This window comes from Dasypus novemcinctus, chromosome 11 (assembly GCF_030445035.2).
Source record: "Dasypus novemcinctus isolate mDasNov1 chromosome 11, mDasNov1.1.hap2, whole genome shotgun sequence".
Classification (NCBI taxonomy): domain Eukaryota; kingdom Metazoa; phylum Chordata; class Mammalia; order Cingulata; family Dasypodidae; genus Dasypus; species Dasypus novemcinctus.
The window spans coordinates 7,530,731-7,558,209 of NC_080683.1; the positions used below are offsets into that span (position 1 = coordinate 7,530,731).

General features: G+C 42.3%; 1 protein-coding gene, 1 long non-coding RNA gene and 2 pseudogenes across 2 annotated transcripts in view; 1 reads left to right on the forward strand and 3 right to left on the reverse strand.

Moving 5' to 3' along the window:
• Window positions 1-743: 743 nt before the first annotated feature.
• Window positions 744-26,773, forward strand: LOC139439974 (uncharacterized). Its single transcript, XR_011650042.1, has 2 exons — window positions 744-1,178; window positions 20,846-26,773. It is a non-coding gene; the product is annotated as an uncharacterized lncRNA (long non-coding RNA).
• On the reverse strand, window positions 2,562-8,239 carry LOC139440034 (CWF19-like protein 2 pseudogene; annotated as a pseudogene).
• LOC131280365 (CWF19-like protein 2 pseudogene) lies at window positions 2,562-9,171 on the reverse strand (annotated as a pseudogene).
• FKBP5 (FKBP prolyl isomerase 5) overlaps window positions 26,116-27,479 on the reverse strand; it is a 147,406-nt gene continuing 146,042 nt past the window's right edge. The window contains exon 11 of the mRNA XM_071218428.1: window positions 26,116-26,370. Within this exon, the coding sequence (XP_071074529.1) occupies window positions 26,347-26,370 (24 nt within the window). The 3' untranslated portion in view covers window positions 26,116-26,346. The remainder of the gene's footprint in view (window positions 26,371-27,479) is intronic.

Consider the following 27,479-nt stretch of genomic DNA (forward strand, 5'->3'; position numbering starts at 1 on the left):
CCTAACCACTGGGCCAAAGTCTGTTTCCCCAGATAAATTCTTTTGTGTATTGGTTTCTTCAAAATATATCCTTGCTCCTTTGCTCTTTTTTTTTTCATAAATGGACATCTTTTAAGGTATTTGTTTTGCTATTTTAAAAAGATTTCTGCAGAGTGTTGTTTGGTCACTTGATATTTTCTGCTCGTTATGGAAGATAAAGTTCTCTGGAAGGAAATGGCCAATGCACCAATTCCAAGTAAGGCTCCCGAGGCACCCTACGTAAATGTGGGTATGGGAAGCCACCGCCGAAGCGAGAACAAAGGCCGTTTATTCAGAGTCAGTCACTATCACTTGTCTTTGGCAGAGAGGAGTGGGAAAGCTTGATAGTGGGATAGAGGGATAACTTCAGGCATGTCCTGACTTGAGGCTGTTGGCATACTTGGCGCTCTCTGGTCCTAAATTGGGAGTGGGGGCAAAAATTAGGGAAGCTGATCAAATCCTGGGTATTTCAGGTCCCTTATTATAGGAATCGCGGCTCGACCTCCTGGCATATTCGCTGTAGCTAATGGCCCACCTGTTGCGGGTAGCGGGCCAGAGTGTCCTGGTAATTGTCCATTTGCATATTTAGTTTTTCATAAACCAGAGATTCTTGATCCAAAAAACGGGCACTCTTCTTCGCTGTCCGCCCAGGCCGCTCTTCTGTTCGGGATTCTGGCCACATTCTGACGTCGTTCAGTTTGCGGGCAAGCTGCCGCCCTCTTCAGACAGGCGGGAATTTTCCTCAGCTCACCCAGGAACTCGTTCTGTCTCCGGCGCCGTCTCGTCCTTTCTCTCCCGGACCTGGGCCCTCCGGTCCTCATTCACGGTGGTCTTCCATTCCAGGATCTTGGGGGATTCTCGTTTGCTCCTCAGCAGGGGGCCGGCGGGCCCCGTCCCCCCTGGAGCTGCTTTTTCACCCCCAGGCCCCGGGCTCCTGCGCCGCCCCCGTCCCCGCCGCGCAGGCGCAGACCTGCAGCGCGCGAGGCGCGAGCCCGGAGGCGGGAGGGGCCGGGGTGACCCCGCGCGGGCCTGCGGGGCCCGGGGCGGGGGCCGGAGCGGGCGGGCTCCAGGCCTGAGGCGCGTGTGCGGAGAGGCGGGGGCAGCACCCGCGGGGCGCCCCGGGCCGAGCGCGCGGGAAACGGGGCTCCGCGCAGCAGCAGGTGCGCCCCTCCCCCGCGCTTCCCGGCCCGCGTCCCCGCGCTTCCCCGCCCCCGTCCCCGCGCTTCCCGGCCCCCGTCCCCTCGCTTCCCCGCGCTTCCCCGCCCCCGTCCCCGCGCTTCCCCGCCCCCGTCCCCGCGCTTCCCGGCCCGCGTCCCCGCGCGTCCCCGCGCTTCCCGGCCCGCGTCCCCGCGCTTCCCCGCGCGTCCCCGCGCTTCCCCGCCCTTCCCGGCCCGCGTCCCCGCGCTTCCCCGCGCTTCCCGGCCCGCGTCCCCGCGCTTCCCCGCGCTTCCCGGCCCGCGTCCCCGCGCTTCCCCGCGCTTCCCCGCGCTTCCCGGCCCGCGTCCCCGCGCTTCCCCGCGGGGCCTGCCCGGTGCCAGCCCCGCCGCCGGGCCCCCGCGGTGCGCGGCCCGAACCCCGCCCCAGGGCCGCCCCCTTCAGCCTCAGCTGCTCTCCACCCCCTCCCCGCCCCCTCCCCGTCCCCTCCCCGCCCCCCTCTCCTTCCCCTCCCTCCCCACTTCCCCTCCCTAGCTTCAGGACACCCCCACCCCGGCCTCATCCCTGACACTCTGTCTTTCTGTAATCTTAGCTCACAGCCAAGCGATCTCATCCCGGGTCAAGGTTATCTGAATTTTAATGGCATTGCAGGGGTGTAACGGAGGGCGCCGCTGTGGGCACAGCCGGGCGATAAGGGGTGGATGTTCTGTAGAGAATTAAAAAGCCATCATAATACTGATTATCTTTACCATCTGCTTTTCACTGTAGCCGTGCCCTGGCAATCCAGACAAGGCAGTGATGAAACGCTCCTCCCCGAAAAAAAATCTTTCCTTAGAATCGAAGTTCTATGCAATTATGGCAGTTAATGTTGACTTCTAGTTTTAAAAAGTCTGTATGCTTCATATTAGCACATGTTTATCATTCATCCTTTATGTTCTGCATGGAAGCCGATTCTGAGACCTCCCAATTAAACAGTAGCATGCCCCATGCGCTGCTTAGGAGAGGAGGTCCCTAAAAGTTCGGAATCCTTCCAGCTCACTTCAGGTCTATTTCACGTCTCTAACCCCTATTGTACCACATATTCCTATGTTTAAATACCGGATATGACACAGTGATGGCACCGTGATTGTCAAGGTGAAGAAAGAGAAATCGAATCATTTCAATTCTGTCAGCCTATGTGATTGGAATTTTCATTTGGTGTTTAAAATTTAATGGGGAGCAAATGTAGCTCAAGTGGTTGGGCACCTGCTTCCCATGCCTGAAGTCCTGAGTTCAAACCCCAGTACCTCCTAAAAATAAAATTTAAGATTATAAACTGCAATGTGTAATATTTGGGGGTTAAGTGTTCGTTTTCATTCATATATGAAATAGTCAATATGAATAACATCTTTAAAATTTGAAGTTTCTCTTTTTAATTGTTTAAAACTTAAAGAACAAATCAAGAAAGCAATGATTATGGTTATTACTAAAATAATTTTGCTGTATGGAGAAGGGAGGTATTAAAAATGACCCGCCCTGGGATCTGGGTGTCTGAGTAGGGGATATGTTGGGGTTCTCTGTATAGACTTTATATTATTTTTGCAACTGTCCTCAAAGTTTGGAAGTATTTCAAAATGCAAAGTGGAAGGGGTAAAGAGCAAGCCACCCGTGGCATCAAATGTGCTAGTGACAGCACTGAGCACGGGTGCTGGAGCTTTTGGCTTGGCCAACCCAGGAGACCTGCTCTGCTAGACTTTCGTCGTGGCTGCCTCTCTTGGATGACTGAATTTTACCTTTGAGCCATTTCTTCAGGAAGTGCCCCTGAGAACAATATTCCTGGCATTTTTGCATGTTCAAATAGGTTTGGGCTGGGTAGAAACGTCGAGTTACATTTGAGGATTTGAGGATTTGAGGCATTTCTTGGTCTGCTCTTCTCTAACATTGTATAGTGAGCCCAGCCACATTCCTTTTCTTCTTACAGGTTTTTTGGTTTTTTTTTTTAAGATTTATTTATTAATTTCTACCCCCCACCCCTTCATTTTCTGTGCTTGCTGTCTGCTCTCTGTGTCTCTTCATTGTGTGCTCTTGGTGTCGGCTTCTCTTCTTTTAGGAGGCACCGGGAACTGAACCCGGGCCTCCCATGTGGGAGGGGGGCACTTAGTTGCTTGAGTCACGTCCACTCCCTCCTGGTAATGTCTCCTCATTGTGTCTGCTCACTGTGCCAGCCCTTCACGTCAGCTCGCAGTCTTGCTTGTCCACTTTAGGAGGTACCAGGAAGCAAACCCAGGACTTCCCATGTGGGAAGTGGGCACCCAACTGCCTGAGCCACATCCACGACCCCTTCTTACAGGTCTTGATCTGTTTGCCTGTCGATCCAAAGGATTCTTTTTTTCCCTTCATGTTGTATTTTTTTATTAGAGAAGTTGTAGGTTTACAGAAAAATTATGCATAAAATACAGGGTTACCATTTGCTACTCTTTTATTAACACCTTGAATTAGTCTAGTATGTTTGTTAAAATTCATGAAAGAACATTTTTATAACTGTACTATTAACTATTGTCCACTGTTTACAATAGGGTTTTTGTTTTTAAGATTTATTTTTATTATTTATTTATTTCTCTCCCCTTCCCCATCCACCCCCCCCAGTTGTCTGCTCTCTGTGTCCATTTGCTGTGTGTTCTGTGCCTGCTTGTATTCTTGTCAGCGGCACTGGGAATCTTGTGTCTCGTTTTGTTGCGTCATCTTGCTGTGTCAGCTCTCCGTGGGTGCAGCACCACTCCTGCGCAGGCTGTACTTTTTTTTTCACGCTGGGCAGCTTTCCTTACAGGGCGCACTCCTTGCGCGTGGGGCTCCCCTATACGGGGACACCCCTGCGTGGCAGGGCACTCCTTGCGTGCATCAGCACTGCGCATGGGCCAGCTCATCACATGGGTCAGGAGGCCCGGGGTTTGAACCTTGGGCCTCCCATGTGGTAGGCAGATGCCCTATCCGTTGGGCCAAATCTGCTTCCCTACAATAGGGTTTACTGTTTGTACAGTTCTGTCTATTTTTAAAATTTTTATTCAAGTGACATATATACAACCTAAAATTTTCACTTTTAATAACCATACTTAAATATATAATTCGGTGATGTTAGTTTCATTCACAATGTTGTGCTCTTATCATAACCATCTATTACCAAAATATTGTGATGAACCCAAATAGAAATTTTGTACAATTTAAGCATTAACTCCCCATTCCCTACCCCCACCCTGACTCCTGTTCATCTAGATTCCAATATCTGACTTATGAATTTACTTATTTTAATTATTTGATATCAGTGAGATCATACAATATTTGTCTTTTTGTGTCTGGCTTATTTCACTCAACATGATGTCTTCATGTTGTAACATGTATCAGAACTTCATTCCTTTTTATGGCTGAAAAAGATTCCATTTTGTGTACATACCACCTTTTATCTATCCATTCCTCAGTTGATGAACGCTTGGATTGCTTCCATCTTTTCGCAATTTACAAATAATGCTGTAGTGAACATCAGTGTGCAAATATCTGTTTGAGTCCCTGCATTCAATTCTATTGGGTATATACCCAGAAGTGAGATTGCTGGGTCATGTGGTAATTCTGTACTTAATTTACCGAGGAACTGCCAAACTGTCTTCCACAGCAGCTGCGCCCATTTATATTCCCACCAGCAGGGAACGAGTGCTCCTATTTCTTCACATCCTCTCCAAAAGTTTTAATTTTCCCATTTTTAAAATAGTAGCCATTCTAGTGGATGTGAAATTGTGGTTCATTGCAGTTTTGATTTGCATTTCCCTAATAGCTAATGATACTGAGTATCTTTTCATGTGTTTTTTGGCCATTTATATGTCTTTGGAGAAATGTCTATTCAAGTATTTTGCCATATTTTAAATGGGTTGTTTGTCTTTTTACTGTTGAATTGTAGGATTTCTTTATGTATTCTAGGTATTAAACCACATACGTGGATATATGGTTTCCAAATATTTTCTCCCATTGAGAAGGTTGTCTTTTTACTTTCATGACAAAAGTCCTTTGCACAAATGTTTTTAATTTTGATGTGGTCCTATTTATCTATTTTTTCTTTGTTGTTTGTGCTTTAAGTGGAAAGTAGAAGAAACCACTGCCAACATGAGATCCTGAAGATGCTTCCCTATTCTTCTAGGAGTTTGTAGTTCTGGTTCTTATATAATATTTATGTCTTTGATCCATTTTGAGTTGATTTTTGGATATGGTGTGAGGTAGGGGTCCACCTTCATTCTTTTGCAAATGGAGATCCAGTTTTCCTAGCGCCATTTGTTGAATAGACTATTCTTTCCCCCTTGAGTGGATTTGTTAATCTTGTCAAAAGTTGGCCATAAATGTGAAGGTTGATTTCTCAACTCAGCTTAATTCCCTTAGTCAGTAATGTCTGTCCTTGTGCCTCTACTGTGCTGTTTATTTTTTTTTTGTTGTGGTTGTTTTTCATTATCAAGTCTTTATTATTTGGAATACTCTTTTTCCTTTAACAAAAAGAATAGCAGTGATATTATATGCTAATTGAAAATGAAGAGCTCTTCTATAAAATCCTATGAAAATAAATTTTGATTTTTACTGAATATGTCATCTTTTCTAAAAAATGTGAAAGAAGCCAGATAACAGACTTAACCATCTTGGAGCAGACCTACTTCTCTTTGAACTGGTGATTTGCTAGGTCCCAGATATTCCTTCAGAGAAGCCCTTCTTTACAATTAACTGAATAGTTAAGAAAACCGAGAATTAGGAACAGAACGGGAATGTGAGCAGGTCATCCAGTATAGCGGGCTGACTCCACGGTTACTAAAATGAAGTCCACAGAAGCAACTGAGTGTTTTGTCAGGAACCCACAGCACTCTGCTGCCATGACTCTCTTTCCCCATAACCTGAGGATCAGTTATTTAGTTAGATGATGGAAATAAAACTGAAAGGGATCTAAAGAGGAGAAAAAAATGAAAGGAACAGTTTGACACTTTTTACTTACAGTGAAGTCAAGTGGTTTCCACCACTGAGCATACTGCAGTGCTTCCTTCCTTTGGTCCTCAAAACTTTCTTGGATTCCTTTCCTCCAAAATCTTGCTTCTATATCCAGCATCCTGCCAATGATTTCCTTTCCAGAGTAACGAGGGACTTTGTGCTGGTCTTCAGTAACATGGGCAAACCCTCCTTGGAGGTCAAAAGTAAGGCAAGCCTCTGAGTACAGACTTTCTGATATCTTTTGAAGGCAAATCAATCAATTTCTTATTCATGGACCACTATTCATCACATTTCATTATGGCTTTCTTAAAATAGATAGGAGGTTGAGTGCCTGCTTCCCACATGGGAGGTCCCGGGTTCAGTTCCTGGTGCCTCCTAAAAACAAAAAGAAACAACAAATAAACAAATGGAAAAACCAACTCAGCGGAACTGATGTGACTCAGTGGTTGAGTGCCGGCTTCCTACTTACAAGGTCCTGGAGTTCAATTCCTGGCCCCAGTACCTAAAAAAAAAAAAAAAAAAAAAAAAAAGATAGGAGCCATATCACCCATTTCCTTTGGGAGAGAAATGCAGTCATAAACCATATGATACTGTTTCTTCATGTCCATGTAAGTTTCCAGAAAGATGCAGTCCAGTCCTTTATTTCCAAACATCTTTACCAATGATTTTCTGAAATCTGAATTTCCTCCCATATATCTTCATCCAATAAGGTAGCTGCTCTATGATGTTGCAAAGGGACTGTCAGGCAGTACCCCTCAATAAGAGACCAAAAGTTGGGTAAATATAAATAAACCTTAATATCTATTGCTATAATAAGGTGCTTGGGAAATCGAGAGCTGTCAAAGCAATACAGATATTTTTCCATTTGTATAGTAAGACTCCGGTGCTCAGCAATAGCTTTTTCTTCCGGTTCACTTCTTCACCAAGATGTACTCTTTCAGCAGCCTTGGAGCCATACATGCCATCCAGAGTGTAATAGTCTCCGTTTTTCCCATGAACTTAGATGCCATTTTCATGAAAAGCCTGTTTTGCTTTTCTACTCTTCCCGTCTTTTCACTTTTGACCAAATCATTTATGCTTAGAGTATCATCATCATGAAGTAGCTGACCCTTTCTTTTTGCTCATGAACTGGAACCATCTTCTCTTCTTTCTCCTTTTAACTCCAGAGATTTTCCCGGTGTAGACACAGGCCATACTCTTCCAGACAGATGTTTTAACAAGGAGCACTTCTTCCTGGTCTTCATTCTCTTCCCCAGATTTTTTGGATATCTGTGTTGCAGTTTCTTTGCATTCATTTGCCTTTTCAAGTTGAGCTTTAAAGTGTTCGACTAATTCCATATTTCCCATCATCTCTGCCTTGATAATCTTGGTACCCAACTTGTTCTTGTCATCGACACTCAGGATATGGGTGGACTCATCCTCTGAGCTCGTTCCAGCACATGAAGACTCTGTGCCCTGCATATGTTCTTTGTTCATAAAATCATCTCTCGGGCTTTCATCCTGTGAGTTTCCTCTCGTACGTTCTGGAATGTTTCGGGAGTCCACACTGCTACTAGTTTCTAAATGTCTCTTGTCCTCCTTTCTTCTGTCGGAAGGACTCCAAATGATAAACTTCCCTCACTGTTCTCAATGGGTTTTCAAAAACCACGGGTCAGAGATTCCTGAGCTACCAATCCTAAAAATGAACTTGATGGTTCAAAGTTTCTGCATTTGCTGGGAAATGACAGTTCTTTATCCAAACAGTCTTAAGAATTTAGTGCTCAAATTTCTAAGAGAAGAAAACTCTTGGTTTTGCCTTAGATTTTTTTAGCTTCTTCTAATTTCAATTGAAATATTTCCATTGACCCATATCTTTTGTCTACAATGTCCTCAAAATTTCTGTTTTGTTTCTCAGGTTGTTCCTTCTTTGATATGACTTCCTTAGCCAGCTAATCCACCATCTTCTACTCCTGAAACTTTGGTGATTGATGATGCATTACAATCGTCTGGTGGAAGAACTATCCCATAATCCTTCCACTATGAACTGAGTTCCCTTTCCAACAGTCTGGAGTGCTACTTGGGTTTTCTCTTGCTTCATTTTCCTTAGAGTTTGTTTCTTTTTCTTTTTAAAATTTTATTTATTTATCCACCCCCCTCATTGTCTGCTCTCTGTGTCCATTTGTTGTACGTTCTTCTGTCTCCTTATCTTCTCTTTAGGTGGCACTGGGAACTGATCCTGGGACCTCAATCTCTTGTACCACCTTGGCTCCCTGGTCTGCTGCGTCTTTTATTATCTCTCCTCTGTGTCTCTTTCATTGCATCATCTGGCTGTGCCAGCTCTCTGCATGGGCCAGCATTTCTGCGCTGGCCAGCACTCCATGTGGGCCAGCTTGCCTTAACCAGGAGCTCTGGGAATCAAACCCTGGACCTCCCATATGATAGACAGGAACCCAATTGCTTGAGCCACATCTGCTTCCCATCCTTAGAGTTTCTTTGTCAGCATTGAGTGATGATAACAATACAGTTTTAACAGATATGAAATCAACAGTCATCCACTCATCCCTCTGACAAACTTGGTTGTCTCCTCTTTTTCTGACTTTTTGTCTTTCTCTTTCTAGGACTTTTCTTTGCCAGGAGTCCGAGATGAAAAACCTCAACCCGCTCATCTTCAGAACTTGATGAACTATCAGCTGACTCATTTTCATATTTCTGTTTCTTGCTCTTTTTCTTCTTCTCCTTCTTTACTTTCTTTGAATGCTTGTCTTTTTTCTTCTTTTTCTTCACAGAGTGTTCCTGTGAGAATTGTTCAATTTACTCATTCACCTCAGGTAGCATACCTGTACCTTTACCCTACAGTTGTTTAAATTCTTTACACCTTTCTTACTTTTCAAAACTGGCTTTAGCCTGGTGCAACACTTCAGCGCTGGCAATCTGAGTTTGTTCTTTACGCTCTTCATCACTCTTCCACACTTTCGCACCTACCTCTGCTGCTGTAGTTGTGCACCGTGCTGGGCTTTGTAATAAGCTTGAAGATCAGGAAGTGTGAATACTCCAACTCCATTCTTCTTTTTCAAGGTGTTTTTTGCTATTTTGTGCCCCTTATCCTTTGATATACATTTGATAATTAGCTTTTCCATTTCTACAAAGAAGGTTGTTGGAATTTGGATAGGGATTGCATTGAATCTGTAAATCGTTTGGGCAGAATTGGCATCTTAATGGTATTTGTCTTTGAATATATTCACATGAAATGTCCTTCCATTTATTTAGACCTTCTTTGATTTATTTTAGCAATGTTTTGTAGTTTTGTGTCTACAGGCCCTTTACATTCTTGGTTAGTTTATTCCTGGATATTTTAATAATTTAGTTACTATAATAAATGGAGGTTTTCTTTCCTGATTTCTTCTTCAGCTTGTTCATTACTAGTATATAGAAGTACTACTGGTTTTTGGGTGTTGATCTTGTACTCCACCACTGATGAATTCTTTTATTAGCTCTAGGAGCTTTGTTGTGGATTTTCATGTCATCTGCAAGTAGGGAAAGTTTATTTCTTCCTTTCCAATTTGGATGCATTTTATTTCTTTTTCTTGCCTAATTGCCCTGGCTAGAACTTCCAATGCAATTTTTTTTTTTTTTGAGGTACTGGGGGCTGTGGATTGAACCTGGGACCTTATATGTGAGCAGCCGGCACTCAACCACTAAGCCACTGAGCTACTTTGGCTCTCCAGAGTTGAGTTTTTCATTTGTTTTGCCTTTTTAAAAAAGATTTTTTAGGAGGCATGGGGAACTGAACCTGGGACCTCCCACATGGGAAGCAGGCACGCAACTGCTTGAGCCACATCCACTCCCCTCCAATACAATTTTGGATAACAGTGATTATAGTGGGGCCTTCTTGTCTTGTACCTGATCTCAGAATGAAAGTGTTTGGTCTTTTACCATTAAATGTATGTTAACTGTGGGTGTTTCATATATGCCCTTTATCATGTTAGAAGAAAGTTCCTTCTATTCCTAGTTTTCTAAGTGTTTTTATCAAGAAGAAGTGCTGGATTTTGTCAAATACATTTTCGGCATCAATTGAGATGATCTTTTTTTTTTTTCCCTTTGCTTTGTTCTGTTAATGTGGTGTATTATATTAATTGTTTTTCTTATGTTGAACCACCCTTGCATACCTGGGATAAATCCCACTTCATCATGGTATGTAATTCTTTTAATATGCTGTTGGATTCCATTTCAGCATTTTGTTCAGGATTTTTCTGCATTTATATTCATAAGAGGTATTGGTCTGTTTTCTTTTCTTGTGTGTCTTTATCTGACTTTGATGGGAGGATGATGTTGGCCTCATTGAGTGTGTTAGGTTCTTCTGATCATGTCTTGTAAAATTGCCCAGTGAAGCATCCAGTCTTGGACTTTTCTTTATTTTTTATTTTTTAAATTTAAAGTACTGATTCAATCTGTTTACTAGGTGCTAGTTTGTTGAGATCTTCTGTTTCTTTCTTAGTTCTGTCCTTCTGCCTGCTTTGGATTTAATTTCTCTCTTTTTTCTAGATCCTCCAGTTGTGAGGTTAGGTTTTTTATTTGAATTCTTTGTTCTCTTTTTAATGTAAGCATTTAGAACATAAATTTCCTTCTCAGCACTGGTTTTGCTGCATTACATAAGATTTGGTTTGTTGTATTTTTTTAAAGATTTATTTTTATGTATTTAATTCCCCTCCCCTCCCCCGGTTGTCTGTTTTCTGTGTCTTTTTGCTGCGTCTTGTTTCTTTGTCCGCTTCTGTTGTCGTCAGCGGCACGGGAAGTGTGGGCGGCGCCATTCCTGGGCAGGCTGCACTTTCTTTCGCGCTGGGCGGCTCTCCTTACGGGGTGCACTCCTTGCGCGTGGGGCTCCCCTACGCGGGGGATGCCCCTGTGTGGGGCGGCACTCCTTGTGCGCATCAGCACTGCGCATGGGCCAGCTCCACACGGGTCAAGGAGGCCCAGGGTTTGAACCGCGGACCTCCCATGTGGTAGATGGACGCCCTAACCACTGGGCCAAAGTCCGTTTCCCTGTTGTATTTTAATTTTCATTCACCTTAAGATATTTTGTAATTTTCCTTCTGATTTCTTTTTTGACTGTTGCTTGTTCAAGAGTGCATTGTTTGGGGAAGCAGAAGTGGCTCAAGTGGGAGGTCCAGGGTTCAATTCCTGGGGCCTCCTGGTGAAGGGAAGCTGGCCCACATGGTGAGCTGGCCAGTGAGGAGTACTGGCCCACACAGAGTGCTGGCCTGCACAGGAGTGCTGGTCCAAGTGAAGAGCTGGTACAGCAAGATGATGCAACAAAAAGAGACACAGAGGAGAGACAATAAGAGACACAGCAGACAAGGGAACTGAGGTGGCGCAAGAGATTGAGCACCTCTCTCCCACTCCGGAAGGTCCCAGGATTGGTTCCCAGTGCCGCCTAAAGAGAAGACAAGGAGACACAGAAGAACACACAGCAAATGGACACAGAGAGCAGACAACAGTGGAGGGGAGGAGAAATTTTAAAAAAATCTTTAAAAAAGAGTGCATTGTTTGATTTCTACATATTTGTGAATATCCAGTTCTTCCTCTGTTATTGATTTCTAACTTTATTCCTTTGTGCCTCAAAAAGATACATTGTGATTTGAATATTTTTTTATTTATTACTTTTTTTTTTGTGAGCTAACATATGATCTACCCTGAGAATGATCCATATGCACTAGGGAAGAATGGATATCTGCTCCTGTTGGGTGAAGTGGTTTATATATATCTGTTAGGTCTAGTAGGTTTAGAATATTGTTCAAGTCTTCTATTTCTTATAGATCTTCTGTCTAGGTGTCCTATCCATTATTAAAAGTGGTCTCTTACTATTACTGTAGAACCATCTATTTCTCACCTCAAATCTGATGATATTTTCCGCATATATTCTGGGGCTTTACCGTTAGGTACGTATTTATTTATAACTGTTTTATCTTCTTGTTGAGTTGACCCCTTTATAAGTATTTAATAACCTTCTTTATCATCTGTAATAGTTTTTGACTTAACTTCTATTTTATCTGGTATTAATAGTTTCTTTTGGTTACTATTTGCATGGTATATTTTTTTCTTTCCTGTCCTTTCCTTTTTTTTCTTTGAGGCACCTCGGCTGGCAATTGAACCTGGGACCTTGTATGTAGGAAGGCAGCACTCAAGCACTGAGCTACACTGGCTCCCTGTCCTTTCGCTTTCAATCTGCTCTTGTCTTTGAATTCAAGGTCAGTCTCTTGTAAGCAGCACATAGTTAGATCACACTTTTTATTCATTCTGCCAATCTCTGCCTTTTGATTTGAGAGTTTAACCCATTTACATTTAAAGTAACTATTGTTAATGCAGGAGTTTCTTCTGCCACTTTGCTATTTGTTCTTTGTAAGTGTTATACATTTTTTGTCCTTCAATTCTTCCTTTAATGCCTACTTTCATATTTATTTGATTTTTAAATTTTATGTCTTCTGAGTTCCTTCTTATTTCTTTCTGTGTGTATATCCATATATTTTCTTTGTGGTTACCATGGGGTTTAAGTTTAAAAACAAAACCTATAACAATCACATTTGATTTGTTACCAACCTAACTTCAATAGCATACCCAAACACTGTCCTTATACCCCTTGTACTTGTTACAAATTGTATCTTTATACACTGCATATTCAAAACCATAGATTTATCATTACTTTTTATGCATTTGCATTTTCCAACCATAAGAAGTGAAAAAAAAAGTACAGTTATATACCAAAAAATACAGTACAAAAAATCTGGCATTTATAATTATCCATTTGGAATATATGGGTATGCTTGATGGTGTCCCATAGGTCTGTTTGGCTTTACTTGCTTTTTAAAAAATTATTTTCCTTTCTTTATGCTCCTCAGCCTGGTGAGGGCAATCTGGCCTATGCGGCGAGCTGGCCCATGTGGAGTGCCAGTCCACGCGGGAATGCTGCCCCACGCAGGAGTGTTGTCCTGAGTGGGAATGCCGCCCAGCATGGGAAAGCTACCCTGCGCAGGAGTGCGAGCCGACGCGGAGAGCTGGCGCAGCAAGATGATGCAACAAGAGACACAGAGGAGAGATAATATGAAGAGTAGCAGAACAGGGAGTCAAGGTGGCACAAGAGAGTAATCGCCTCTCTCCCACTCTGGAAGGTCCCTGGATTAGTTCCTGGGGCCGCCTAATGAGAATACAAGCAGACACAGAAGAATACACAGTGAATGGACACAGAGAGCAGACAATAGGAGAAATGGGGGGGGGGGTGGAGAAATGAATAAAATAAATCTTTAAAAAATATATATATATTGAGAATTGTTTTGTCCCTTAACATACACCCTGCTCTGGAGGCAGATCCATGCACACTTGAAAAGAATTTGTATTCTTCTGTTGTTGGATGAAGTGTTCTATATGTGTTTCTTAGATCTAGTTGGTTTTTATTGTTGCAGTCTTCTATTTTCTTTTTTAAAGATTTATTTATTTATTTATTTATTTATTTATTTATTTATTTATTTCTCTCCCCTTCCCCGCCTACCCCGGTTGTCTGTTCTCTGTGTCTATTTGCTGCGTCTTCTTTGTCTGCTTCTCTTGTTGTCAACGGCACGGGAATCTGTGTTTTTGTTGCATCATCTTGTTGTGTCAGCTCTCCACGTGTGCGGTGCCATTCTTAGGCAGGCTGCACTTTCTTTCGCGCTGGGCGGCTCTCCTTACGGGGTGCACTCCTTGTGCGTGGGGCTCCCCTACACGGGGGACACCCCTGTGTGGCAGGGCACTCCTTGCGCGCATCAGCACTGCGCATGGGCCAGCTCCACACGGGTCAAGGAGGCTCGGGTTTGAACCGCGGACCTCCCATATGGTAGGCGGACGCCCTAACCACTGGGCCAAGTCCACTTCCCTCTATTTTCTTGTTGATCTTCTCTCTAGGTATTATACCCGGTATTGAAGTCTCCAGTTTTTATTGTTGAACTATTTTTTTCCTTCCAGTCAATGCTTGTTTCATATATTTTAGTGTCCTGTTATTAGGTACATATATGTTTATAATTTCTGTATCTTCTTGTTGCATTGACCCTTTCATTGATATACAGTGCCCTTCTTTGTTTCTTGTAAGTTTTTTCCTTAAAGTCTATTTTGTCTGATATTATATTGGCCACTCCAGCTCTCTTTTGGTTAATATTTGCAGAAAATATTTTTCCATCCTTTCACTTTCAAAGTTTTTTTTGTGCACTCATTCTTTTTTAAACAGTAAGGTATATTTATTTTGAGAGACAGAAACTGATATCCAGTTGGATACTGTATACATCAGTTACAGTCTTCTTTTACATAATTAGAAAACACGAGCTATCATTGTTTCCAAAGGAAGACACTACCGCTCAGAGAGCAGACAACCAAGGGATCTTGGTTGAATAGTCTTAATAGGGGCATGATTTGCTGGATATTTTTAATATTAATAAGTCACCTCCTAAAATGAGATAAATAGGTCATATCTTGACCTAAATATAGTCAATAATCTATAAAGTTTAAAACACACTAATAAAAATACACTATTGTGATAGTTACATGTTACACAACAAGCACAAGTCACATAATTTTTACAACCAATGTGCTTTAAATAAAAGAGTACATTTAATTTTAATTACACATTCATGGTCAAAATAAAATTTTGTATAGCTGTCAATAAAATAGCTAAATTGGTGTATAAATTCTACCTAGGCACAGAACAGTAAAAATGATATACCTTGGGTGTCGGTGGGCAAACAAGACACTTTATCAGGCAGTTGAGAAGAGAATGACCCAAACCCAGTACTCTGGATCCGCACCCTGGGGAGCATTGCCAGGAACCTCCTCGGGGGCTCAGGATGTACCTGATAACCTATAAACGTGCCCAGGTCTAGCCTACATCATGTAGGGCAAAAGTCATCAACACCTTGAAATCTACAGAGAAACATCAAGCAATGACAACCCAGTTTGGGCACCTCTAGGCAACTTAGACAATTTTAAAAGGCTCTAAACTCTAGCCTTCTTTACATACCAGCAGATGCTGTTGCAAGGCCAGATGCCGCTGCCGATGAGAGGGTTGAAACTGAGGCTAACATCTCTGTTGGTCTCTCAGGTACATGCCAGACCAAGAAACACCAAACGGAAAAGAAAGAAACCAACAAAACAAAGGTCCGCTGGCTTTTTAGGTCCTGCTGGCTGCTGGCGGAACATAGACACCACTGCTCTTCAGAGGGTCAAATTGTAGAAGCCTCCACAATGATCCCTCAAGGACCTCCAGACTGACTGACTTCCAGCCCCTTCGGCTGCATCTGCTCAGCTGCCACTGTTTTCATATCCTTGGCTCAGTCCAAGAAATGGGTGCTGGCTGCTGGTGGCTGCTGCTCATCTTCACTCACAGAAGATGACACCTCGGCAGCCCCTCCCCTCACCCAGGACCCTGAGGTGGTTCTAAATGTCAGATCTGTGTCCAAGGCTACCATCTACTGAATTCTAATACCTTTTTCCGGTTCATTCATTTTTCTAGTGAATAGAGAACTCTCAGCGGCTCTTGTTTCCATCACAGAGTTGTGCTATCATCATCTCAGTCAATTTTAGAATGTTTTTATTACTCCAAAAGGAAAAATCCCTTACCCCCTTATACCCTTCTATTGTTGTCCCTTAGAACTGATATATCATCTTGCAAAAATATTATATCACTGTTTATAAAAGAACATTCTTATATTTATATTATTAACCACAATCTTCATCCACTGAAATGACTATTGTACATGCCTTAGATTATTCTCTCGTTTCCTTTCAACTGACATTTACATTCCTAGACTACCCAATAGCTACAATCACATTTATAAATCAGCAGTGTTAGTTATACTCACTATAATGTGTTACCATCAACTCTACTCATTTCCACACTTTTACAGTAAATCTATTAAAAATTCTAAATACATTAAGTAAGTAATAGCTCCCATTCTCATCTGACTTTCTATCTCCCAGTAACCTACACTCTAGAGTTTACCTTCATGAGTTTACTTATGGTATTTAGATCATATTAGTGAAACTACACGATATTTGTCCTTTTGTGTCTGGCTTATTTCATTCAACATAATATCCTCAAGGTTCATCCAAGTTGACAAATGCATCCAAGTTTCATTTCTCTTTTCAGCAGAATTGTATTCCATTGTATGTTATATACTACATTTTGTTTATCCATTCATCGGTTGACAGACACTTGAGCTGTTTCCATATTTTAGCAATCGTGAATCACATTGGTGTACAAATGTCAGTTCCTGTCCTTGCCTTTTCAATTCTTCTGAGTAAATTCCTAGTAGGATTGCTGGATCATTCGGCAGTTCTGTATTACGTTTCTTGAGGTACTGCCATACTGTCTTCCACGGAGGCTGCACCGTTCTACATTCCCACCAGTAGGGAAGGAGTGTTCCTGTTTCTCCACATCCTCTCCAGCCCTTGGTTTTTGTTGTTGTTGTTTTTAATAATGGTCACTCTATAAGGTGTGAAATGTATCTCATTGTAATTTTTTGTTTTGTTGTTTTAAAGATTTATTTTTTATTTATTTCTCTCCCTGTCGCCGCCTCTCCCACTCAGTTGCCCGCTCTGTGTCCATTTGCTGTGTGTTCTGTGTCTGCTTGTATTCTTGTCAGTGGCGCCGGGAATCTGTGTCTTGTTTTGTTGCGTCATCTTGCTGCGTCCTCTCTCCGTGTGTGCGGCGCCATTCCTGGGCAGGCTGCACTTTCTTTTGTGCTGGGCGGCTCTCCTTATGGCACACGCTCCTTGTGCGTGGGGCTCCCCTACGCGGGGGACACCCCTGCATGGCAGGGCACTCCTTGCGTGCATCAGCACTGCGCATGGGCCAGCTCCACACGGGTCAAGGAGGCCCGGGGTTTGAACCGCGGACCTCCCATGTGGTAGGCGGATGCCCTATCCATTGGACCAAATCCACTTCCCTCGTTGTAGTTTTGATCTGCATTTCCTTGTTAGCTAGTGGGGACTATTTTTCATATGCTTCATAGCCGTTTATATTTCCTATTGTATACTGTCTATTCAAATCTTTTGCCCATTTGTAAATGGGGTTCCTTGTCTTTTTGTCATTGAGTTATATGACATCTTTATATAATAAAGATATCAAACCCTTATCAGATATGTGGTTTCCAAATATTTTCTCCCATTGAGAAAGTTGAGTAGGCTGCCATTTTACTTTCTTGACAAAGTGTTTTGAAGAACAAGAGTATTTAATTTTGAGGAGATGGCATTTATCTATTTTTTTTTCTTTTGTTGCTCATACTTTGGGTGTAAGTTTTAAGAAACTACCGCCTACCACAAAGTACTGGGAACTGAACCACAGACCTCCTGTGTGGTAGGCAGGAGCCCAATTGCTTGAGCCACAGCTGCCTCCACCCATTATTGATTTTTATATGTTGATCTTGTATCCTGCCACTTTGCTGGGCTCGTTTATTAGCTAAAGTAGCCTTGTCATAGACATTGCAGAATTTTCTAAATATAGGATCATGTCATCTGTGAATAGTAAGAGTTTTACTTCCTCTTTTCCTATTTGGATGCCTTTTTTTTTTTCCTTTTCTAATTGCTCTAGCTAGAACTTCTAGCATAATGCTGAATAACAGTGGTGACAGTGGGCATCCTTGTCTTTTCCTGATTTTAGAAGGAAAACTGTCAACTTTTCTCTTGTGTATGATGTTGGCTGTGGGTTTTTCATATGTGTCCTTCATCATATTGAGGAATTTTCCTTCTATTTTTATTTTTTGAAGTGTTTTTATGAAGAAGGATGCTGGATTTTGTCAAATGCCTTTTCTGCAATGATTAAGATGATCATGCATTGTTTCTTCCTTCAATTTGTTAATATGTATTATGTTAATTGATTTTCTTATGCTGAACCAGTCTTGTATACCAGCAATAAAGTCCACTTCGTCATGATGCATAATTCTTTTGATATGCTCTTGAACTGTATTTGCAAGTATTTTCTTGAGAATTTTTGTACCTATGCTCGTTAGAGAGATTGGTCTGTAATTTTCTTTTCTTATAGTGTCTTTATCTGGCTTAGGTATTAGGGTGATGTTGGCTTCATAAAATGTGTTGGGTAATTTTCCCTCCTCTTCAATTTTTCGGAAGAGTTTAAATGGGATTGGTGTTCATTCTAGAAATGCTGACAAACCATCTGGTCCTGGATTTTTCCTTGTTGGGAGATTTTTGATGACTGATTCAATCTCTTTAAATGAGATATGTTTGTTAATTTCTTGTATTTCTTGTAGCATTAGTATAGGTTGTTTGTGCATTTCTAGGAATTTGGTCATTTCATCTAGGTTGTCTAGTTTGTTGACATAGTTTCTCATAATATCCTCTTTTGACACTTTTTATTTCTGTGGTGTCAGTTGTAACCCCTCCCCCTTTCATTTCTGATTTTCTTTATTTGCTTCTTCTCTCTTTTTTTATTCATTAGTATTGCTAAGGTTTTGTCAATTTTATTGCTCTTCTCAAAGAACCAGTTTTTGGCTTTGTTGATCTTCTCTGTTTTTTGTTTGTTTGTTTGTTCTCTATTTCATTTATTTCTCCTCTGGTCTTTATTGTTTCTTTCATTCTGCTTGCTTTGGGAATGGTTTGCTGTTCTTTTTCTAGTTTCTCCAGTTATTCACTTAGATCTTTGATTTTAGCTTTCTTCTTTTTTAATATAGGCATTTAGGACTATAAATATCCTTCTCAGCACTGCCTTCACTGTATCCCATAGTTTTGATAAATGGTGTTCTTGTTTTCATTTGTCTCAGTGTATTTATTGATTTCACTTACAATTCCTTCTTTGACCCACTCATTGTCTAGCAGTGTGTTGTTCAGCCTCCACACATTTGTGAATTTTCCCCATTCCCATCTATTATTGATTTCCAGTTTCATTCCATTATGATCTGACAAGGTGCTAAATTCAATCTTTTTATATTTTTCATATATCAGCTGTTTTCTATTTGGATGGTGTGGGCTAGTGTGCACAGTCGTTGGGAGCCTTGTGACCTAATATGTAATCTATCCTGGAGAAAGATCAATGGACATTTGAGAAGAATGTATAACCCACTGAGTTTGGGTACAACCTTCTGTATATGTCTGTTTGGTCTAGCTTGTTTAACATATTGTTCAGGTTCTCTGTTTCCTTGTTGATCTTCTGTCTAGTTGTTCTATCTAATGATATGAGTGGTGTGTTGAAGTCTCCAACTATTTTTGTAGAGATGTCTATTTCTCCCTTCAGTTTTGTCAGAGCTTGCCTCATGTATTTTGGGGCACCCTGGTTAGGTGCATAGATATTTATAACTGTTACCCTTCTTCCTGGTGGATTGTCCCTTTTATTATTATATAATGGCCTTCTGCATCTCTTGTAACCTTTTTGCATTTAAAGTCTGTTTTGTCCACTATTAGTGTAGCCACCCCTGCTTTTTTTTGGTTACTGTTTGCTTGGAAAATCTGTTTCCAACCTTTCACTTTCAGCTGGTTTACATTCCTGAGTCTCTTGTAGGCAGCATATGGATGGCTCATGTTTTTTTAAAACCCGTTCTGTCAGCCTCTATCTTTTGATTGGGGAGTTTAATGCACTCACATTCAGTGATACCACTGTAAATGCGTTATTTACTTCTACCATTTTATTCCTGGTTTTCATATGTCGTATCTTATTTTCATCTGTCTCTTTACTCTTTTGGTTATCCTTTCTGCTCTTCTTGTCTTCTATACTCCCCTTCAATCCTCTCTCCTGACTTTTTCTTTCAGGCTGTAAGGCTCCCTGTAATCTTTCTGCAAAGATGGATTCTTTTTTATGAACTCTCTTAGTTTGTGTTTGTTTGTGACTATGTTAAACTCACCTTCATATTTGAAGGATAATTTTGCTGGATAAAGAATTCCTGGGGGTAAGGATGTGGCTCAGGTGGTTAAGTGCCTGCTTCCCACATGAGAGTTCCTAGGTTCAGTCTGCAAGACTGTCCCAAGAACAAAAACAAACAACAAGCAAACAAATGAGGGAACCAACTCAGAGGAGCCGATGTGGCTCAGTGACTGAGCACTGGCTTCCTGTATGTGAGGTCCTGGATTCAATTCCTGGCCCTGGTACCTCAAAAAAAAAAAGGAGAATAATAATAATTCTTGGCTGGCAGTTTTTCTCTTTCAGAATCCTAATTGTGTCATACCGTTTTTCTTCTCAATTCCATGGTTTCTGATGAGAAATCCACACTTAGTCTTACTGGGTGTCCTTTGTATATGATGGTTTGCTTCTTCCTTGCTGCTCTCAGAATTTTCTCTTTATCATGACGTTTGGCATTCTGAGTAGTATGTGTCTTAGTGTAGGTCTATTTGTATTTATTCTGATTGGGGTATGCTGTGCTTCTTAGACATGTAAATTCATTTTTTTTATGAGTTGGAGGTTTTCAGCCATTATTTACTTAAATACTCTTTCTGCCCCTTTTCCCTTCTCTTCTCCTTCTGGAACTCCCATGCCACGTAGGTTGTTGTGTTTCATGTTCTCGTTCAACTCCCTGAGCCCCTGCTCAATTTTTCCCATGGTTTATCTCTCTGTTCTTCTCCCTCTTCAATTCCAGCTCTTCTGTCATCTATAGCGCCTCTTTTTTTTTCTATCATTTCGAGTCTGCTCTTGTAAGTCTCTGATTTTTTTTTTTTAATCATTTGTTTTTCTTGTTTTTTTTTTCAGGAGGCACAGGGACCTGAACCTGAGGCCTTCCATGTGGTACATGGGCCAGCAACTGCTTGAGCCACATCCGTTCCCCCCACCCACTCTTAAACAATACCCAACTGGACAACCAATGTGCAAATGTGGTCATGCACTCGTTACTTCCAAGCCTTCAGGGCACCCTGTTGCTCCCAGGTGGAAGTCCAAACTCTTCAGGAAGACAGTCCAGGTCCCTGTGATCTGGTTTTGGTGTCATTGCCATCACTGAACTCCCTCGCCTACTCTCCTACCAGACGTACCACCCCATGCTTGCCACAGCCAACAGTCTCAGCAGGCACACTTCACTGGCCCTGCCTCCGTGCCTTCACACCTGCTGTTCTCCCATGTGGAATGTTCTTCTGCCCTTTCCTTCCTGCAAACTCTTCCGGTGCACCCACTTGGTTCCAGCTCGGGCCCCTTCCAGGACCCCATGAACACAGCCATTTCCTCCCTGCCAGCGTCAGCAGTGTTCTTAGTACTGTAGTAGCCATTATCTCCTTGGAGTTTATTCCTCTATATGTCTGTCAGCCCCCCGACCTGGGTACTATCTGTGTATCTCCCATGGCTGGCCCAGGATGGTTCAAGAAAAGCAGCTGAAAAGATTGGAGAACACAGCTTTTTCAACATTTGTCCTGACTGTGACTGTCAGCAGGGATGATGACTAGACTTCAGGAGGAAGCGGTGAAATTTTCTCTTCTCGTGCTCTCTTTATCTGGCTTTGGTGTTGAGTGATGCTTGCCTCGTAGAATGAGCTAGGGAGTGTTCACTCCCTCTTCAAAGTTTTGGAAGAGTTTCAGCATAATTGTTGTTAATTCTTCTTTTGAATGTTGGGTAAAAATTTACTAGTGAAGTCATCTGATCCTGGTATTTTTTGTTGAGAAGTGTTTGATTATGATTCAGTCAATCTCTTTACTTGTTATTGGTCTGTCGAGATCTATTTCTTCTTGAGTCAGTTTAGGTAGTTTGTATGTTTTGAGGCATTTGTCCATTTCATCTAGGTTACTTGGTATACAATTGTTCATAATACCTCTTTTAATTCTTTTATTTCATAAAGGTGGTAGGAATGTCCCCTCTTTCATTTCTGATTTCTGTTGTGTCCTTTTTTCTTTGTCAATCTAGCTAAAAGTTTGTCAATTTCATTCATCTTTTCAAAGAACCAAATTTGGTTTCATTTATTCTATTGTTTTTCTCTTCTCTCTTTTATTTATCACTACTGTAATCTTTATTCCTTCCTTCCTTCTTCGCACTTTGGATTTGGATTGCTCTTCTTTTTCTATTTCCTACGGGTATGAGGTTGGGTTAGTGACAATGTTATCTTTTTTAAATTTAAGTCTTTGTAGTTATACATTTCCTTCTGAGTACTGCTTTTGTTTGCATCTAGTAAGTTTTGGTAAGCCATGTTCTTGTTTTCATTTGTTTTAAGATACTTCCTGGGAAGTGGATGTATCTCCAGCAGTTGGGCTCCCGTCTACCATATGGGAGGTCCAGGGTTTAATGCCCAGGGCCTCCTGGTGAGGGCGAGCTGGCCCATGCGGAGTGACAGCCTGCGTGGTGAGCTGGCCCATGGGGAATGCTGCCCTGCACGGGAGTGCTGCCCGGCACAGGAGTGTTGGCTAACGAGTAAAGCTGGCACAGCAAGATGACACAACAAAAAGAGACACAGAGGAAAGACAATAAGAGACGTAGCAGAACAGGGAGCTGGGATGGCACAAGAGAATGATCACCTCTCTCCCACTCTGGAAGGTCCCGGGATCAGTTCCTGGAGCTGCTTAAGAGAATACAAGCAGACACAGAAGGACAGTGAATAGACACAGAGAGCAGACAATGGAGGGGGTGGGGAGAAATTTCCCTTATGATTACTAGTTGTTTAGAGAGTGTATTTTTAAAATTTCTACATATTTGTGAATTTTCCAGTTATCCCTGTCATTCATTTTTAGCTTTATTGCTTTGGATTTAGAGAGGATACTTCATATGATTTCAACATTTTCTAATTTATCGAGACTCATTTTGTGACCTAGCCTATGGTCTTTCCTAGAGAATTATCTGTCAGCACTTGAGAAGAATGTGTACTCTCGTGTTGGGGGAAGTGGTCTATGTATGTCTAGTAGGTTGTGTCCATTGTGAGTTTTGAGAAGAAGGAGGAAAGGCCAATTTTACTCCACCATGTTCAAACCAGAAGTTCAACAAAACAATTTTGAAGAAGAATGAAAATAAACTTGCTCTACCAGCTAGTAAGAGGATATAAATCCATGTTTATTAAAACCGTGTCATTGGCACAGAGATATAGACTAGTTGAACAGAATTGACAGCCCAGAGATAAATCCAACATTTATAGGAGTTTGGATATGGCAGAGATGGCATTAAAAACCATGGAGGAAAGAAGGGACGAAACAGCAAGTGGTGCTGAAAAAGCTAAGCTTAGATCCTTGCCTTACACCATATACAAGAAGACATTCTAGGATTAAGTACTTAAATGTTATCATTTAAAAGTGGTGGGCTGAACATATCTGCTCTGTAGTCCCTTTTCAAACCCCACTAAAATGGCAGCAAAGGAACTGAAAGAAAAGAGATCAACAAAAAGATAATCAACCTGAAAGACCAGCACACAAGAGATGGCAACGTTTTGGAAGCTGGACAATGGATGGATGAAAGGAAACTGAGTTAGCAGCCTGGAGAAGGTGGTGTCTGAGTGTGCAGAGGCTTAAGGCAGTGAGAAGAAAGTATATTTGCAACACAGTACCATGGGAATGCTGAGAAATGGGAGGCACTGGGCATTTTTGAAGGGGGTGGGTGGGTTCAGGATGGGACTGAAGGGCAGAATTGGTTGAAAGTCTTTGAGATTCCCTCCTCCATCCCTTGCCCCTCCTACACAATTCCCAGCAGAAACCAGGCTTGTCTTCTCTGGCAAGCCTGTGCCATCCTTGCTCTGTAAGCGGTGACCTTAGCAACCTCAGACCCAGTTGAGGATGCAGGGAGGTGACAACTGGAAAAGAGGGGGATTCAATGACTCTTTTCCTCAGCTCTGAGAACTGGGGCAGTTAGGCTTATAGTCCCCAGGCAAAAAGTGGGAAAATTCTTCTCTGGGGAGATAAACTGCTCAAGAGGAAAGAGCTATAGAAACTTTGATTTAGGGGTTGTCATCCATCTTTTCATAGGAAAAGATGTCTAGCCTCACCAGTAATCCAAGAAATACAAATCAAAACAACAATGAGGTATAATGCCCCATAAGATTGGCAAATATGAATGTTTGCTAAAACCATGTGTTGGTAAATATGTTGGGAAATCTGAACCTATGCACACCCTGGTGGGTGGGTGAACTGGTACAGCTAGTTAGGAATGCTGTTTGTCGATGCCTAATAAACTTGTTGCTGCTCATAAGTAGGACAAGCTTTCATACAAGGACACATGAAGGCAGGGATATAAGGAAACGCTTTGTGGCATACTCCTAAATAGCAAAAAACATGGTTAACAACCTAACCATGCCCTAAGAATTGAATAAGTAAAATTATAGTTTACACCATGGAATAGCATGAGCTGTAAAAATGAATGCCTGCATATATCAATTTGAATTTTAAAAGGTAACATTGAATGAAAAGCCCAAGTTGCAAAAGTATTACACTTTTTTTCAGCCAGGTTCTTAATTGCAAGTGATGGAAAATGTTTCTCACTTAAGCAGAAAAAGGATTAATTGGACAAATGTTGGGTATTTCACAAAATCCCCAACGGAGCGGAAAAATGAAGATCCAAGACTAAGCCTGGGCAAAGTCCAGGCCCTTTGGCATCCCTGTTGTCCCCAGACAGTTGAAGCTGGCCCTTGGACTTCTGCCCCTGGCACCCTGGAAACTCTTTTCCACAACAGCTTCTGCCTCCGGGCAGTCCCTGCTTCCTTGCTAGATCCCAGTAGGTCTGATTGGCAGAACGCAGGCAGATGCCTATCCCTAGCTGCAAGGGATGCTGGGAGAGTGGGCAGCTGGCCTTCTGGCTTCTGTGGTGGGAGAGGACTCTGCCTGCTATATGGGAAGGGACCTCGGACACTGAGCAGTCAAATGAACAACCAATGGCTATATTTAACTTACAACTTCCCAAAACAGTTGACTAGATTGTTTGTGGATAAGATACACGGGTGGTGTTGGGGATTGAATCACACCCCCCACAAAAGGCACATTCAGGCCCCAACCCCTGGTCCTGCAGGCATGAACTTATAAATGTAGGCCCTCTGAAGACGTTAGTCAAGAAGTGCCCGGACTAAATGAGGGTGGGCATTAATCCAATATGGCTTTATAAGCAAAGGAAATTGGACATGGAAGGAGAAGCTATGGGCTACAGCCAGAAGCTAGAAGTCAAGAGAGTCTGGGAGAGAGAGAAGATGCCACCATGTGCATTGTCATGTAATGGAAAAGCCCAAGAACCCTAAGGCGGTTGGCTGGCCAAAATATTTACTGTCCCTAGGGGGATGGCGCGGGGAGAAGCAAGTCTTCTAGCCTCTGAAACTGTAAGCCAACAAATTTCTGTTGTTAAGCCAACCCAGTGTATGGTATTTGTTCTAGCAGCGAGGAAACTAACACAGAGAGCGTGGCAATTTGTGATTATTTATGAGTTCCCAAAAGGGATATTGATTACGTTTGTAAACTGGCCTATTACTCTAGGCGTGATACCCCTTTGATTGTATTAAATTCGGAGGTTTTACTTTTTCCTTATTAAATCAAGAGTAGGGCTTTGATTTGACCCCATCATTAGGGTGTGCAGGGTTGAGTCCCTGCCCCCTTGGTGGGCTACGTAAATGGACACTCAGTCAAGAACACGAAAGTAGAAACAGCGAACACGGAGCTCCACTGACATGGCAGAGGCCCTGGGAAGAGAGATGAGCCTGATAGTTTGCAGCCCAAGAGAGCAGAGCAGCTGAGAAGCCTTTAGTCGAGCCTAATGCCAGTCTACAGCTGAGATCAGAAGCTGGGAGCCTCAGGAGGAAGAGGAAGGCTGGACACTAGCAGCCATCGCCCGCCATCTTGCTTCAATACGTGGCCAATGACTTTGTGAGAAAGTAGCTCTTATGGTACCGAGTTGGACTCTTTAGGGTCTTGTGACTGTAAGCTTCTACTCAAATAAATACCTTTTATAAAAGCCAACAGATTTTTGGTACTTTGCATCAGAACCCCTTTTGGCTAACACAGGTAGTAAATGTACAAAATCACAAGAATGACACACTGTGTTTTAAGTTCCTAAGGCGGCTGTTAACAAAGTACCACAAAATGGGAGGCGTAAAAAAACAGATATTTATTGTTTCACAGTCCTGAAGGCGAGAGGTCCAAAACCAAGGTGTGGGCAGGGGACACGTCTAGGGCAGGGTCTTTTCCACGCCGCTCTCCTGGCTGATGGGCTGGCTTGCCTCCCTGGCTTACGGCAGTGGAACTCCAGCCTCCGTCTCCTCATGGGCTGAGCTCTCTCCTCCATCTTCATGTTGCATCTCCAATCTGTGTCTGTTTTCAGGTCTGTGTCCAAATTTCCTCCTATAAGGACACCAGTCTCACTGGACAAAGGACCCACCCCACTTCCAGTGTGGCCTCAGCTTCACTAATTCTATCTGCAATGGCCCTATTTCCATATAAGGACACATCCATAGGTACCAGGGAGTGAGACATCAACACGATCCCTTTGGAGCACACCATTCAACCATAAAACACACCAACTCCAGGATAACAGTTACCTCCGAGAAGGGAGGGTAAGGGAAAAGATGTGGGATTTTAGTTGTATCTATAATATTTTATCTCTTAGAAATAAAACCTCCAAAGCAAAGATGGCAAATATGTTAACATCTGTTCAGTCTTGACGGTGAGGAAGTGGGGATCATTCTCTATACTTACCTGTATGTCAGAAATATTTTACAATAAAAATCATTTCAGTAAATCAAAAGTGTTAGTTAACTGAGGTCTCTATCAGTGTCTTCCTGTGTAACTTCTGAAAGTAAATTGATCCTGTACTCGCAAGAGGAAGTTGAAAGCATTGCTTACTAGCATCCCCCTTATCTTCCGAGTGTTCTCCAACTCCTTGTGCATCTCCATCTCTATCAGCTGGAAGCTGGCAGGGCCACTCGGCTGAAACTCTGAGACTGAGTAATGCTTGGTCTAGAGCTGTGTACCGGGAAGGAGTGATTCATTTCCTTATCGAAACTAAACCCTTTAATATGTCTCCCAAGAAGTTATCCATCTTGTTTGCAAAATCAGAAACACAAACTGGAGAGAGTACAAACTTTGGAATACTGGGAAAGATTTTGTTAAAAAAAAAAAAAAACCAAAACGTTTTCACAGCATTGATTCTGTAGCCAATAGAAGTGAATTAGTGTGTTTCTTTATATGATTTTTAATAACAGGATAACAGTTTCTCCCTACTCTACACCCACCCCCTGAAATGAATGCTAAGGAAATATTTAAAGACATGGGTTTGGAAGAGCACCAAATCGTTCACCCGCCAGGGTTATGTGTCTCAGTTTGGTCCTGAGCATGGTTCCTGGCACACAGTGGGAGCTGAATCGATGGTCGCTTTTATTGTTTTACAGGTGCAGAGACTGCGGCCCTGAGAGGAAGTGGCTTGATCAAAATCACTTCCTGCCAGCACCAGC